At 39.9% G+C, this 15,052-nt stretch overlaps 2 protein-coding genes across 5 annotated transcripts; one reads left to right on the top strand and one right to left on the bottom strand.

Annotated features, from left to right (window-relative positions):
- Positions 1–3,326: 3,326 nt before the first annotated feature.
- pole4 (polymerase (DNA-directed), epsilon 4, accessory subunit) lies at positions 3,327–6,670 on the bottom strand. The gene is made up of 4 exons (XM_031725779.2): positions 6,271–6,670; positions 5,213–5,297; positions 3,767–3,808; positions 3,327–3,600 (listed from the first exon to the last, which is right to left on the bottom strand). The coding sequence occupies exons 1-4, from the start codon at positions 6,514–6,516 to the stop codon at positions 3,587–3,589; spliced, it is 387 nt and encodes a 128-aa protein (XP_031581639.1). The 5' UTR covers positions 6,517–6,670; the 3' UTR covers positions 3,327–3,586.
- Positions 6,671–6,789: 119 nt separating this feature from the next.
- LOC116309208 (serine/threonine-protein kinase NIM1) lies at positions 6,790–14,196 on the top strand. Of its 4 annotated transcripts, none has more exons than XM_039606236.1 (6): positions 6,790–6,853; positions 8,417–8,489; positions 8,619–8,721; positions 9,033–10,643; positions 10,984–11,252; positions 12,191–14,196. In XM_039606236.1, exons 4-6 carry the CDS (start codon positions 10,241–10,243, stop codon positions 12,941–12,943), a joined length of 1,425 nt encoding a protein of 474 aa, XP_039462170.1. In that variant the 5' UTR covers positions 6,790–6,853; positions 8,417–8,489; positions 8,619–8,721; positions 9,033–10,240; the 3' UTR covers positions 12,944–14,196. The 4 variants fall into 4 exon arrangements, with proteins under 4 accessions (XP_039462170.1, XP_039462171.1, XP_031581613.2 ...); XM_039606237.1 differs by having other exon boundaries at positions 10,341–10,643; positions 12,191–14,195; XM_031725753.2 differs by lacking the exon at positions 8,417–8,489 and having other exon boundaries at positions 6,794–6,853; positions 10,341–10,643; positions 12,191–14,195.
- The last annotated feature ends 856 nt before the right edge of the window (positions 14,197–15,052 follow it).

Below are 15,052 nucleotides of genomic sequence, written 5' to 3'. Positions count from 1 at the left end.
TAAAATTATGTCCATTGCTTCAACATGCGATTATATTTTATTAGAATAGAGCGCCACATGCTCCCCTGTGCCAGTCAGGCATTCCTCTGCAGGGAGTTGACCGGACCCAAATATCTGTGCTTCACACAGCTCTGTTTCATTACCCCCCGAAACACTAAACCTAGAAAATCTGCTTAAACACACTCGAGCATTTATTTTGAAAATCCGCACTACAAAAACTCAAAAGGTCTTGATTGAGCCTGGAGTGAGAAACTGGACACTCTGGATATGTTTGAAAATTGCTGCCAAGAAGAAAAGCACACATCTTACGTCCACAGAGATCCAGACACATTCCTAATGCGAACTCGAGGGTCGGTGTGATTTTTCTCATTGACGCTGTGTTGCACAAGAAATCTGACCTTCAACATTTCACCTCTGGCTGCAGTGTACTCTGTAAGAGTCCAAAACTCAATGTTCCAGCAATGGTAATGACATAATATTTATTCCACCTTCCAAGAGATTTACCGTTAGTAATATTTGAAAAAATAAACATCTCACATAGTACGCCATCATCGTCTTAAATGCAGAGCATCTTTCATGTGTCACCTGCAGTTTTATTTGTTATGAAAAGTATGACAAGAACAGGTTTGCAGAAATAATTGTTCGGGAGATGCAGTCGAAAACTCTAAAAACTAGGCTGACCTTGAGGCCTGTCGTAGAGCCAAAATACCCCAGGGCATCAGTAAACAGTCAGGGCGTTCCTCTGAGACTAGCCTTTTTTCCACCGCAAATTAAAAATATCAACCAAAATTAATTCAGTACGTTCTTTACTACAAAATGAAGCCAACATACTCCTAGCCGGGTAAATAATAGTTTACTGCAGTTATGTCCCCACTGGCTGATAACAGACAAGGATTCAAGGGAAGGGTAAACAACAAAGACATTTAGAAATCCTTTAAACTCCTTTAAAAACAGTTAACAGGCTCTGGGGAGGCAAATCCATGACTGATGTTTTTACTGCATAGGCATTGTGTTTGGGATCACGGTCGTGCTGAAAAATGACGCCAATCAGACACTTTCCAGATGGTATTGTATGGCGTCGTACTTTTCTGTGTTCATAATTCCATCAGTTTGACCAGATCTCCAGCACCACTGGCAGAAATGGAGCCCCAAACCATGAAAGAGACACCACTGTTTTACAGATGGCTGACGACAGTGGTGTACCTCTCTCCTTACCATCTCCAAACACATGATAAAATGTCAAATTGGGATTCATCACTTTTCAGCCCAGTTCTTATGTAATTTGGCATACCTCAGCCTTTTCTGCCTGCTTCAGTGAACAGTAGATGGAGCAGCTGATGGGCCACATGCATCTCTCTTTGCTGGATTTTTTCCACTACTTAAGGACATGAATTTCAGGTGCTGTTCATCGGATAGTTTTTAAGCCTACCATTTCTTTTGAATTTCACAGCACCAATTTGAAATGTTTTAAGGACACACTGCAAACCATCCTGACATACACTAAGTTTTGTTTGTTATTTTTCATAGATTCAACAAGAGAAAAGGGAACAGATTGTGTAACAAAGTGCATAAACATACTATTTAAAAATGGTTCTTTGCCAAGTTTTCTTTTATATTTAGACACAACACCAGTTTGTTGCTTGAGTTGGGTGCCTTTGTTATGCTTGAATGATTCATAGCTCAGTGTTAACTGGCTTAATAAAAAAAAAACAACATTCTTCTGAAAAAGCTCAGGCCCAAGGACTGGATTGAAAATTAGTGAAAAAGCAGCCAATGTCAAAGGAAAGCCTGCAGAACTGCTGCTCAAAACCAATAAAATTATTACAAGTCAGTCTGATTTCTTAGAAGCGAAACATAAAGAAACAAGAGAAGGCTCAAGACATTTATACAGAAATAAAAATTGTTAATGATCTGATTTGTCTCCAAAAACTTCAAGATTTTATTCTATTATTTAAATACAAGGAGGAAATTCTACAAATGTGTTAGCAAGGGCAGGACCCTGGATAGCTCCGACATCACTGGATGAGCACATTTACTTTAGAGTAGGCTGGTTTAAAAAAACAAACAAAAATACTTCCACCTGAAGTGTGCAGGAGTAAAAAAGGAATTTAAAGTATGCACTTCAGTTTCTCTCAGCTGTGAGTGTTGCTCGCAGTGCTTGTCATTCATTTTACTTATGTTGAAACTTATTCTCATCTGGACGACCAACTGCTCCAAGCTGGTCAAGAAGGCTCACCAGCGCCTCTTCTTCTTGAGGACTCTGAGGAAGAACCACCTGTCCTCAGACATCCTGGTGAACTTCTATCGCTGCACCATCGAGAGCATCCTGACCAACTGTATAACAGTCTGGTACGGGAACTGCTCTGCCTCGGACCGGAAGGCGTTGCAGAGGGTCGTGAAAACTGCCCAGCGCATCGCCGGAGCACCACTTCCTGCCATAAAGGACATCTACAGGAAGCGGTGTCTGAAAAGGGCTGGGAAAATCATCAGAGACCCCAGTCACCCATCACATAGACTCTTCACCCTCCTGCCCTCTGGGAGGCGCTACAGGAGCCTCCGGACTAAGACCACCAGGTACTGGAACAGCTTCTTCCCCACAGCTGTCAGACTCCTGAGCTCTGCCTCCTGACATCTGACCCACGTTAAACTCATGGACTGAACATACATACACCCACAACCACTAGCACTTTACCACTACTGTATAGTTCTGTGTAGATAATCATTCTGTACATACGATAATTTTTAATCCCACAACTGTTTATAACTTACATAGTTCACATTCTGTATAACTGTATATCTCAGATTTCTGTATAGTTTTTATTTCATATTTATATCCTGTTCATAGCCTGTACATAGCTTGTACTCACTACAGCCTGTACATACTTATAGTTATAGAATATTCATAGCATACTTCACACTGTGTACATTATAACATACCATAATAGACCCATTTCTGTAATATACTTACACATCTCTATTATTGCTAATTTATATTGTAATATATCTGTATCACGACTAAAGCACTTTCTGGATGGATGCAAACTGCATTTCGTTGCCCTGTACCTGTGACATGTGCAATGACAATAAAGTTGAATTCTATTCTATTCTAATTCTATTCTATTCAGAAGATGCTTAATCTCTTGTTTACCTCTGGGAGATCTGAAAAACTAGTTAAAATTGGGGTCAAGTTTGCAGTGCACTAATCTTTTTGCTTTTAATGTCACTGCATATTTTAAATTGGAAAACTTCACTGAAGCCTGACATTATTACTCTTACAGCTTTACCAGTAATGCTGAGTGTGACACACACCTGCACAGACTTCATTCTGTTGTTTGACATATTTTTATTTCTTGTACAGCTAATAGTATTTCACAAGTATATACAAAAAAAGTACACATTTCCATCACAAGTCTTCAAAGTTAAGCATGAAAAATCTTGAGGAACCATCGTATAAAAGCATTAATAAATGTTGAATTTCAGATTTTGACTTAGAAAAGTAGCAGAAAGTTTCCAACAGTGAATTATGACCCTGTAATAAAAACTTGGATGGTTGCAAACAGTTTTGACCAGTCTCCTGAAGCAGTCTTTAATCCAGTGTGCCTGCAGAAAAAATAAAGTCAGTAAAACATATTCTGGTTCAAAACTGAGGCAATAAATTCAATACTAAGTGGAATACTGAATTTTGTGCATGTGACGAATTCAATCAGCATCGTAATGCAGACAACTTTAAAAGTTTTTTTTTTATTTTTATCTTTGTATGGCTTACCTTCGAGAAATGCAAACTCATCTATGGCTTCTATTGCATTGTCTGCAGGGTCAAAAGAAAACAAATGATACAATATTATCACAATATTTTACTCATGGTGTCATATAATTGCGAATTAGCAACATTTTGCAAAATGCTGAGTATTGCAATGATGGATGTTGTGATTTATCACCTTTTTTCAACTGCAAATTATTTCCTCTAACTCTGTCAATCTGTTTTATCCAATAAGATAAAGTTATCTCACTTCAGTTGTTCTTTTTTTTGCTGCAAAATGAGATTCTCAAGAGAACTAACACTGTCACTAAAACCTGCCATAAATTTGCCATAACATGGAGTCAGTCGGTAAGTCATAAATGACATGCAATCTGTTTCTAATAATACGGCAAACTTTGTCAAAAATCACAAATAAGTCCAATCGAGTTGTGCTCATTGACATAGACTCCTTCAGAGTGATGGCAACATGTTGCCAATCTCTCTGCCTTTATCGATTTGATACCTCTGAACAAGCTCTCTGAGAGTGACCGTAGACAGACTAAGTCAAACTGCATCTGTTTGCAGAAAGCCTGCCTCCTATCAGGAGTGTTCAAAAATAGTTGTGAGTATGCAACACCTTCAAGCTCTGGGAAACCATCTAGTCACCACAAGTTACAATCAGTTTTAGAAATGTAAAAAAAAGTGAATACAATCGCCATTTTTTTTTGTTTTGTAGCTGCAAGGAGCCTGTTGTCCTATTTTTACTTGTGACTGAGCCATTAGTTTGCTCTGAATTAGGACGTAGTGTGTCCAGTGTTGGATGTTTTTTTGGTTGTACTGATTTAATGTAAGTTTACTTAGCTAACATTATCTCAGGATTTTGGTGCATGAGATAAGCCCTCTTGTTCGTAGCATTCCTAGATTATTATTATTACAAACCATAAGTCAAACACACAAACTAAACAGACACGGGTGCCTCAGGTAGGGACCGAAAAGTAAAATTGTTGCTGAAGACAGAACACAGGGGTGAGACACAGGGTATTTCTCTACTGAGTACAAAGCGACATGTGTAGCATGTTTTTGAGTTGTAATGCTGATATTTGAATCAGTCACAGAAAAGGAACAGGGGCCTAAAATTAAAGCACGTCCTGTTTCTTCAAGTCAAATCTCAGCGTGATGTAGCTGTTATTCTGAGAAATATGCACAACTGTCAAATTCAGGCTTATGAAGCAGGTTGTATAATTATCTTTGCGTAAGACACTGATCACCACTGGAGGGTGACTGTGTCTCTGTTAGGTTAGAAGCACACAGGCACAGAAAAGGCACATATATGAATGGGTGAAAGAGGCTTGCAGAAGGAAAGTGCTTTGATGTTCTTTGATAGAACAGGAAAATGCTATACAAGCACCAGCCCATTTTCTATTTATGCGAGTAGACTTTAAATGGAATAAAGCACATGTTTAATCCACTTACCCAAGTCTTTTCTTTGCAAAGTTTTCCTCTTCCCTTGCTGTGCATACACTAGAGCATCTTTGGCAATCATCTCAACAAACAACTCCTGTACAAAAAGAAATTCAAAAGAAATCATTCAAAATCAACCAGAGAAACTATCAGAAATAGATTTTTTTTATTAACAGAAGCCACTGATAAAATATATTTGTGCTGAAATGCACCTGTTTTTGCACAACTGGCTGCTCCCTTAACAGTCACCACAGCAGATCATCTGCCTCCATGCCACCCGATCGCTAGCATGCTCCTTCACCGCATCAATGAACCTCCTCTAAGATCTTTCCTCTTTTCTTCTTGCCTGGCAGCTCCACAGTCAGCATCCAATATATCCACCATCTCTTCTCTGTACATGTCCAAACCATTGTCTCTGAAGTCTGTCTTTAACCCCAAAGCACTCAACCTGAGCTGTCCTTCTAAAACACTCTGTTTCTAATCTTGTCCCTCTTGGTCTCTCCCAACGAAAATCTGAGCACCTCCAGCTCTGCTCCTGCCGCCACCATCTCCAAACCTTACATCGTAGCAAGTCTCACTGACACCAGGTCTTGTAAACCTTCTGTCACACAGTCTCCCAACACTCACCTCCACCCTGCCTGCACTCTCTTCTTGACCTCTCTTGAGCACTGTTTGTCCCAGGTATTTAAACTCATCTACCTTTACTACCTCTGCTCCTTGCAGCTTTACTGTTACACCTGTCTCCCTCTCATTCACACATGTATCCCATCTTGCTTCTACTAGCTTTCATTCATCTAGCATGAAGTTAGTTCAGTTTGACTCTAACGTTTTCGTTAGACATTAACATGAGTAAATTGTGCGTTTATTCCAAAGGTTAACCTAGACTAAAGTTTAAATATATTTCAGTAATTTCAGGCTGATAAATTTAGGTCATGGCTGATAAATAAACTAAAATGAAATATAAACATTTAAAAAATAGATTATTTACTATTTGCACTTAAGTTTGATAGCATCATATAGAGAGTCAGCACTCGTGTTACCAGGACCGGTTAGGATATCAGTGGTCTCACCGTGGCTTTAGCGATGATGAACACAGACTCCTGGCTGGCGAGGGACACGTCTGGGTCGGTCTTCATCAGAGCCTTGATGCGGGCCAGCGGGAGTTTGGACAGCCGGCTGTGGCTCACCGTGACTGGGCCCGTCTGCTGCTGGCCGCTGTCCTCCGCCTCGGCCCCGCGGGTCTCCTCCTCACTCTCACACCGGTCAGGGTCGTGCTCCGTTGCGGTCACAAGACTCGTCGTCACTGTTGCTGCCATTTTCTGATATTTTGCGCTAATTCTATGACTTAAGAAATAAACACACACGTAGAAACGACTACAGTTTAATAGCTACATGTCACAGATAATAACATCAACAACCGCAGCGGGCGCGCGCCAGCATGTGGTTCCGGGCTTTCGTGAGAAGGCCTACGCTGATTCGTCAGTGAGTGCAGGCCCCGCCAACTAATCCTCTTCGGTGATTGGACAGATTGTGAATCCAGGCCTCGCTATTGGCTAAAGTTAAAAGTCATTCACCGCACATTGCCGCCTAGATAGCGGGGTGTAGCCAGAGCCCTACTAACCAAGGGGTCGGAGTGTAGACACGAAGTCGCAGGTGAAGTTGGCCACAAATAACACTTTGCTATTGTATGGTTAAAATATATCGTTTTTATAACTTTGTAATTTTAGATTATTTTGTGTATGCGCTAAATGTTATTTTTTGTTACATTTACCAAAAAGTGGGAAAACTCATCTTTACTCCTCAATATTTCCACTAGGGGGCAGTGGGAACAAACTATTAAAAACAACCCTGTACATCAGTACTGTACATCAATATACTCTATTGTGAACTTGGTGAAATATAAATGGCTTATACAGACTTCAAGTCAGTAAAATTGCATTCATTTGAAGTTTTGTTTCTATCTGGTGTCCAGTATTAGCTCTACTTTTAATTATTATTGTTGCTGTTAGATTCAACGCACTGTGTGGATTCCTTCATCAGCTGACACAGAGGTCATCCAAGTGTGGCTGTGGTGTATGGCTATGGCTGAACACTTTACCATCTAATATCACAACACCTGCAATCTTTTTAAGCTCGCTGATTTTGTGATATTTAGAACTTGATTCATTTAAACTCTTTTTCTGGGCTCTCTTGTTATGTGAATACAGTATGATTAATGGGAAGCTGAAGTTTGCTCTTATGGTCTCATGTTATAGTCTTTATTAACTAATTCTCAGTTATTTCAGCTGCTGTTTTATCTGACAACAGTGTTTGGGTTTCAATTGAATGAATTCATAGATTCTCATACATTCTTTTCATCCATATCTAACAATATTGGCATTTTATCCAATTATGGCATATATGTTCACATCATATTTTCTCCTGTGTAAAACTTTTCCTTGTGATAGTTTCCCTCATATTCACCAAAATCTGCAATGCTTATGACTTTCTGGTGACTTGTCACTTTCACCGATGAGTACAGTGTTAGACCCACAAACCTTCTTCTTCTGCCTATATTAATAAAAACATCTTCCCTTCATATGCATTTTTAAGGAATAAATGGCAAAAAAGCCCGATGTAGCAAATAAGATAGAAATTAAAGCTCATATATGCAAATTAATATTAATTAATTTATTCTTATTTCATTAGAAGGTTCCCTAAACACTCTATTTCCAAAGAAAATTTAATTTTCTGGCAGTTATTTGAGAAAATCACTATATTAATATGCTTAATATGGTTCAGGCTTTAAAGTGTTAAAGAGCCTTAAGAGCTATTAAAGCTTAAAGCTGTGCTTTTAGTAATCTGCTAGTTCTTTTATGTTTCTCTACGTGTTTGCGTGGGTTTTCTTCGGGTAGTCCGGCTCTCTCTCACAGTCCAAAGATTAATTTGTGATTCAAAATTGCCCATAGGGATGAGTGTGACTAGTTTTCCGTCTCTCTGTGTTAGCCTTGTGTCAGATTGGCAACCTGTCCAGGGTGTACCCTGCCTCTCACCCTATAGTAGCTGGAGTAGGCTCCAGTCCACCTGCAATAGAGCATCTAAGCAGATTAAACTCTTCTTACCTGAATATTTTAATGTATGAAGCTGTTTTCATTAGCACTTTATTTTATTCCAGAAAGTTATTAAAACACTTTTTAGTTTTTATTTATTTATATATTTTTATTTTTATTTTTTTAGAGCTTGACGTTGCCATCTGACAAACAATAAATATGGCCTAATGAAAAGAACGCCGACTAGCTTGCTTTCATGTGTAAGTTACATGAGCATTATCATCAGTATGAAAGCGAGGCATGCTTATTTTTATTCTTTGAAAGTATCTTTGCAGCATTTCCATTGTGTCAGGTCATGTCAGCAGTCCACTAATACACTCTGTTAATAGGATTGTGAGGACTGCTTTAGTCCACTGAAGCTCCTTTCACATGTTCAGCCACAGTCAGGTGTTACACTCTGAGGAAGAGATATGAAGGACTCACAGCTCCCAGGTAAAATATTTTAGTTTTATTACTGTTAATGATCAACTAATGTGATTTGTTTCTTTTTCATGTTGTTTTCAGAATTAGATGTACCTTTTTAAAAAGTACTTTAAATCATCTGTATAGAATCTCTTATCAGCTGTAGCCTTGGTGATTAGTAAGATTTAGAAAACCCATATTTGGATGATTTAAAATTTTATTCTATTTCAGAAGTGCCAGATTGGCAACTGAATATAGCTCCACTCTTATATGGGAATTTTCCACAAAAGATGATTCAAAGCTACTCATTAAATCTCATTCATTGCTATTATTTTTCACAGTGACTACATCGCTCCAGTCATACAAGCAGTTACATTTACAGGTAGATTTAACAAGAATAATAGAAAAGCTGTTTCACATGGATCCAAATGCTGATAATAATCATCTGCCTGCTCAGTTTCATACGCAGTGTGGAAGTGTAATCCTAATTTGGCAACTCTGTTCATTCTTGTTCTGCCAGTCTAGTCTTCATTAGCATCCTATAAATAGCTGTCTGCAAGCTAAATGGCTCTAATTCTCCATCTAAAAAACCCAAGTAATCCTCGGCTATATTTGATCGACAAAGTCCAAGAGGAGGAAAAACATAATCGCACTGTAATGTTTAATATTTGTTTATTATTATTGGTAATAGTTGACTGGCTGGTTCATTTTGCTCACAGTTGTTTTTGAGAGGTTATGCGTGCTCTCCAAGATGCCCACACAGGATTCAAGTAGCCGGTCTGGCACCTGACCTGACTGTCGGGTCAGATTTGAGACACTATGCAATGCTCAGACTGTACTGCACAATTTCCTGTAAAAACAAAAGAAACACCGTACGAGGCAATCGTTCGAGCCAAACCATTGTTCTGTTTGAGAGAAATTTGTACACTATCAAAAAAAAAAATTAAATTAACATGCTGATTCTTAAGAACTGCGTCCAAAAAATGAAAACTTCAATTCCCAGAGCAGAAAAAACAGGAACGGTCAACATCCTGCTTTTGTCCATTAAAAATGAAAACGGACATATTGAAATCCATTTACCATGATCCAGAAATCATGTTTCCTGCATAGTAATCACAACACTAACCCCGCAGAGGTGCGGTGTTGTAAGTATTTTCAGAAACGGTGTGAGTGGAAGCTCTAACCAGGAGAAGAGATTCAGTTTTATTCATTTCAGATTATACTTTGTTTTTGTTCTCCTAAAGCAAAAGAATATAACATTAGCAGATGAGTGATAGCAAAATAAATTAAAATCCAGTTTGCCACATTCTTGTCCATCATAGCATCATTTTCAATAATATCCACTGACAGCTTAAAAGTGCAGATAGAAACTCGGGTTAAATTTAGGCAGAATACAGCCTGACGTTTTGACTTATGTGGGATGTACAGTTACATACCAAGTAAGTTGGCATGGAGGTCAATCTTATTATCCATGTCCCATACAGCTCTACTTACACAACTTGTGTGCGCACTGAGTTTTGCACACACAAAGGTGTTTGTCTAAGAAGCGATGTCGTCTCGGTCCAAATCTAAAGGAAATCCTAATATTTCTGCTATTTCACACAGCACTGCTGCAACATTTTCACACTATTTTTGCTTTTACTTCCAAGCCATCAAAATGCGTCTGTGGCCGAAACAGAAAACAAGCAAAAAATCCAAAGATGACTCTCCGAAGACGCAAAAACCAGCCAAGCCCCTGGCTTCTGCTGCCACGTGTGCCATCCCGCAGCTGACTGACGCAGAGAGGATGAAGCAGTCTCCGTTTGAGAGGATCGTCTATGACATGACCCACAACGAGAAGATCGTCAATGACCTCGTGCTCGGTCGAAGGGTCGGCTTTTACGAGCTGCGTGGAGAAATCGGGCAAGGCAACTTCTCTACAGTTAGGCTGGGCATCCATGCCTTGACGAAAGGTAAAGAACCGTCAGTTATTTAGGATGTTTCGTCCCAGTTATTCAGTCACCGTTAGTCATCTTTTTTATGTGTTTTAAACTCATTCCTGCTTCACTCACATTCCAGTGTTCTGAATAAGTGTTTAAGAGCACCATAAATCTGTGCAGACTTTAAAAAACGCTGCAACAATCATCTTGTTAAAAGCTAATTCCCTTCCTTTTGATCAGATGCGTCTCATCTGTTCTTGTGTTAAATCTCCTAAATATACATCCGTCCTTATTTCAGTCCTTAACCTCATCAGACCTTCTTTAAATCTGTCACTGACAGCTAAGCCTTCTCCCTCCCCTTCTCCTGTCTCAGAGAGAGTAGCTGTTAAAATCATGGACAAGTTGCATCTGGATAAGAAGAAACAGCCTCTGACTTCCTCAGAGATCAGCTGCATGGAGAAGCTGTGCCACCCCAACATAGTGCGCCTTTATGAGGTGATGGAGACGAGCCGGAAGCTGTATCTGGTCATGGAGTACGGCAGCAGTGGAGACTTGTTCTCTCGAATCACCACGAGGGGGAAGCTTAACGACCTGGAGGCCAAGCTGGTCTTCGCACAAATCGTCTCTGCTGTTAAGCACATGGTGAGCTTCGGTTTCACCCTTGCTCATCCTCCGATGCACAGCATGAATCTGTGATATGTTCGCTGATTGAAATGGGGAGAGAAAGGATGGAATGAATAAAAAAATCCCAGCTGGGCTCAAAATGTGCCAGACTTTATGTGTTACGTGATCAGATTGAAACCTAAAGGCTTCTAACAAGAGGTAGAGATGAGAATGTGAAACTGGGTCAAATTTGAGTATCGTGTTAAAGGATAGTTTGACATGCAGAGTAGAGCAGACAGAGATCAAACCACTGACCTCCCGGTGATTAAACAGAGAGATCAGTTAAACAGTCACTAATTCAATTAAAATGAACTAAAACCAGAAGGTGCATAACAAATAAATGTTGGTTAAAGTGTATTATAGATAGCTGCAGTGTAGACAGATGAGCATGATGATAAGTGTTTAATTTAGATGTCTGAGTCATGAGTAACTCACAATATCTGCTCCCAATAACATTTTTCTTTGTAAAAATTATTGATTTTGGAGATTTGGATACATGAACCACATCTGTGTAGCAGAAAGAAAAATGTAGCCTAGAATGGCCAGGCCAAACAATGCTTCATCAGTGCATGTGGGTGTTATAATAATAATAGTTCATTAGTTTTCTGTCCGTCTTTATCTCCTCTGTGCGTCTCCTTTTCTTTACCGTAGGTTAGTTAAGCTGTTACAGTCGGCAAAGTTTCAAATAATGAGACAGCTAAGTGCTCATATTAAATGTCAATAAGAGTGGCCTCAGTCAGTCGGAATGAGCAGAGTAAAAAATCGATCCTCTTTAAATCAAAAGTTAGATATCTCACACAAATGCATTGATAACTTATCATAAGACGAAGAAATGTTTCTATATCAATGTTTTGCCCCACAATGCAGAAATAAACCAGGGTGCTGGTGTTCTTCTCTCTCTTTGTGTAACATTTCAGCATGACTGCAACATCATCCATCGAGACCTGAAACCAGAGAATATCTTCTACACCACCAGCTTTTGCATCAAAGTCGGGGATTTTGGCTTCAGCACAGAGAGCAGCCCTGCTGAGCTTCTCACCACTTTCTGTGGCTCTCCGCCCTACGCTGCTCCTGAACTTTATAAGGAAAAGGGATACTCTGGACGTTACTCAGACATTTGGGCTTTAGGTATTCTCTTGTACTTCATGGCGACAGCAACGTTACCCTTTTATGGGGAAAATCTGGGCAGGCTGAAGCGCTGCATCCTCCAGGGGGCTTACCGTATCCCCTCTTATGTGCCAGATCCGTGCCAGCTGGTCATCAAAAGCATACTGCGGATTGTGCCTGCTGATCGCTCCTCATTAACGCAGATTTCAGACAGTGCTTGGCTGAAGGGGATCGAGTTCCCTCGTCCCTATACGCCGTTGCCGCTGTCTCCCGCTCACTTTGCACAGACAAATCAGACTCTGTGTGTGGAAGAGCAAGAGGTAAAGAGTTTGCTATCCGATCTCGGGGTCGTGGCGCTACATTTCCAGAACAACCCCTGCTTGGACTGCAAGAATCCACTGACGGGGGCCTACCGGATCCTCCTCCATCGAGTCCAGAAGAGGAGGTCGGTCGAGGCTGTGGGTTACTCTGTGCTCCAACCGGATGAGTACGAGAGTCCGAGCAAGTGGTCTGCAGCATCAGTTGACAAACACAATCCTTCCACTGTCTGTGCAATACTATAATGACAAAGAACTGCACTGGACTCCTTCATTTGTGGCACCAAAGCGACTTTATCACATATGTGCGCTCTCATGCGGTCCAGGTATTATGTTACACACAGACTGAAGTGGCAGTGGATGTGGAGGTCAGAGTGGACAGTTGCTTTTCCACGTTGTAAATCAATTACAGCTCATAGACCAGGACATGCCTGTGATTACATCACCAACGGCAAGATTACTGACGCAAAACACCTATCAATCACTGAATGGCTGTCAGCATCTTCCAATCCTTCTTAGTCAGGACATAAATCTGACCTAATCCAGGTAAGCCTAATGAGAGAGCCACAAGGGAACATGCTTGGCCCAACAGATTGTAAAAAAGAAACTGTGTCTAAGGAGAAAATACAAGAAAAAGAGAGAAAACGAAAAATAAATTGTAAAATTAGCCTACCACATTTGCATTACAGCAAATGCCTCAAATGCCTTCATTGGGTATGCATGTGACGTAAAAGTGATTATAAATGCAGTTCATGTTGTTCACTAAGGAGGAGAGTCAAGAGCACAATGAATGTTGAGAGTTTACCTTGGTGTTATTATATTTTTTTTTCATATCTTTGTAAATTATTCTCATGTTTGCTCACGTTTTAAAGCAATGTTTTCATAAATCCTCCAGGGATGCTGCCCTGAGCTTAAAGCCATGCTGTATCAGTAATTCTAGCAAAGACTAAGGCCAGATTGATTAAACAGAATAAAGTTATTTTCAAACAGTAATTTAAAACTGTTTCCCCTCTAATCTCCTCATCTGGACATCCTCCCCTGATTCTTTCCTTCCAGCAGGAGGCATGTTATCACAGGACGATGTGATTGTCTCGTTCTGCTGCATGCAAGACTCCAGATTTATATTGTTAAAAAAGCAATTTCTACTGGGATGCAAAATGAGATTGTCTTTATTTGTAGGCCTTGAAATTCGATAAATCCTCGACTCTCGAGCCAGTTCTCAGGAACTGACTTTGGAGTCAATTCAAGCACTTTCGGGAAATCAAGTTTATGAAAAATGAAAGTGTGAACTGTGAACATAACGTGTCATTTCACCCCAAGTGCATATAAAAAAGAACTGGCTCTCTCTCCAGTTAATGGTGGTTCATTTTCCCATCACTTGCACTTCTCCCCGAGGGCACAGCAGTCTCTTTAAACCAGGTATAGCTCTGGGACCAGTAACATTACAACTTGACGTCAGTCCTGTCATTGACTGCACACACCTGCTCTGTTTCTGATGGGTATTTGGCACTATCATAAGCTTTATATTTTGCAATAAAATTTTTAGCCCTCAACCCACAGCCTGTTTGCACAAGAATGTGAACACACTGCATGGGCAAGTGCAGACATATAGAGAGATCACGAAGATCCGAACAAGTGCCAAGAATTAGTCCAGACTCGCTGTTTATTTATGACTCTGCTCCTGTTCAGTACCAGTGGGCAATAAGTGTCTGTTATCATTTCCACTTGAGAAAGCTCTTATCATCAAGTCTCAGCAGAGTCATTCATTAAACTGCTCACAGATGTAATCACTAATGTTCTTTGTGAACTTAACATTGAGAAAAAAGGGGTTCAAAAGGGTACACGGGCATGGATGCAACGTAAGCTGCTTGTTTTCCACCAGAGTCAGTCATTTACATTCAAAGTTAAATGAGCGTGACATATCACTCAGCTTCACCAAACAAAAACAGAAGATTTTTCTGTGCGATGTAAAGCCTCAGACCAGAAGGACAAATCTATGAATTTCCTCATATAATCACATAATAATCAGTCTTAATCTTTTTTTCTTTTTACTTTTCTCCCTTCTTCTTTTACACTTGTTACTTTCACATTATTAATGTTCTGCTTTTACCTTTACTTATCCTCTGGGATTATCACAAAGAGCCAAGTTTTTGTCTTCATAAGCAAGTTTGCATTTGTTGGAAATGGTACTTGGCAGTAAAAGAGAACCCATGAGCTCCGAATGAAAGACAAATCAGAGTTGAGAGGGTTGTGAAATAGTCAGCAGTACATTCCTAATGTGGGCAATTTGTACTAACTATGAGGTTTTTTGCAAAAGAAAACTGCAATTATAGTGGACTGCATGTTAAACATATG

This window comes from Oreochromis aureus, linkage group 23 (genome assembly GCF_013358895.1).
Source record: "Oreochromis aureus strain Israel breed Guangdong linkage group 23, ZZ_aureus, whole genome shotgun sequence".
Lineage (NCBI taxonomy): Eukaryota > Metazoa > Chordata > Actinopteri > Cichliformes > Cichlidae > Oreochromis > Oreochromis aureus.
This window is presented reverse-complemented; position numbering and strand designations above follow the sequence as displayed.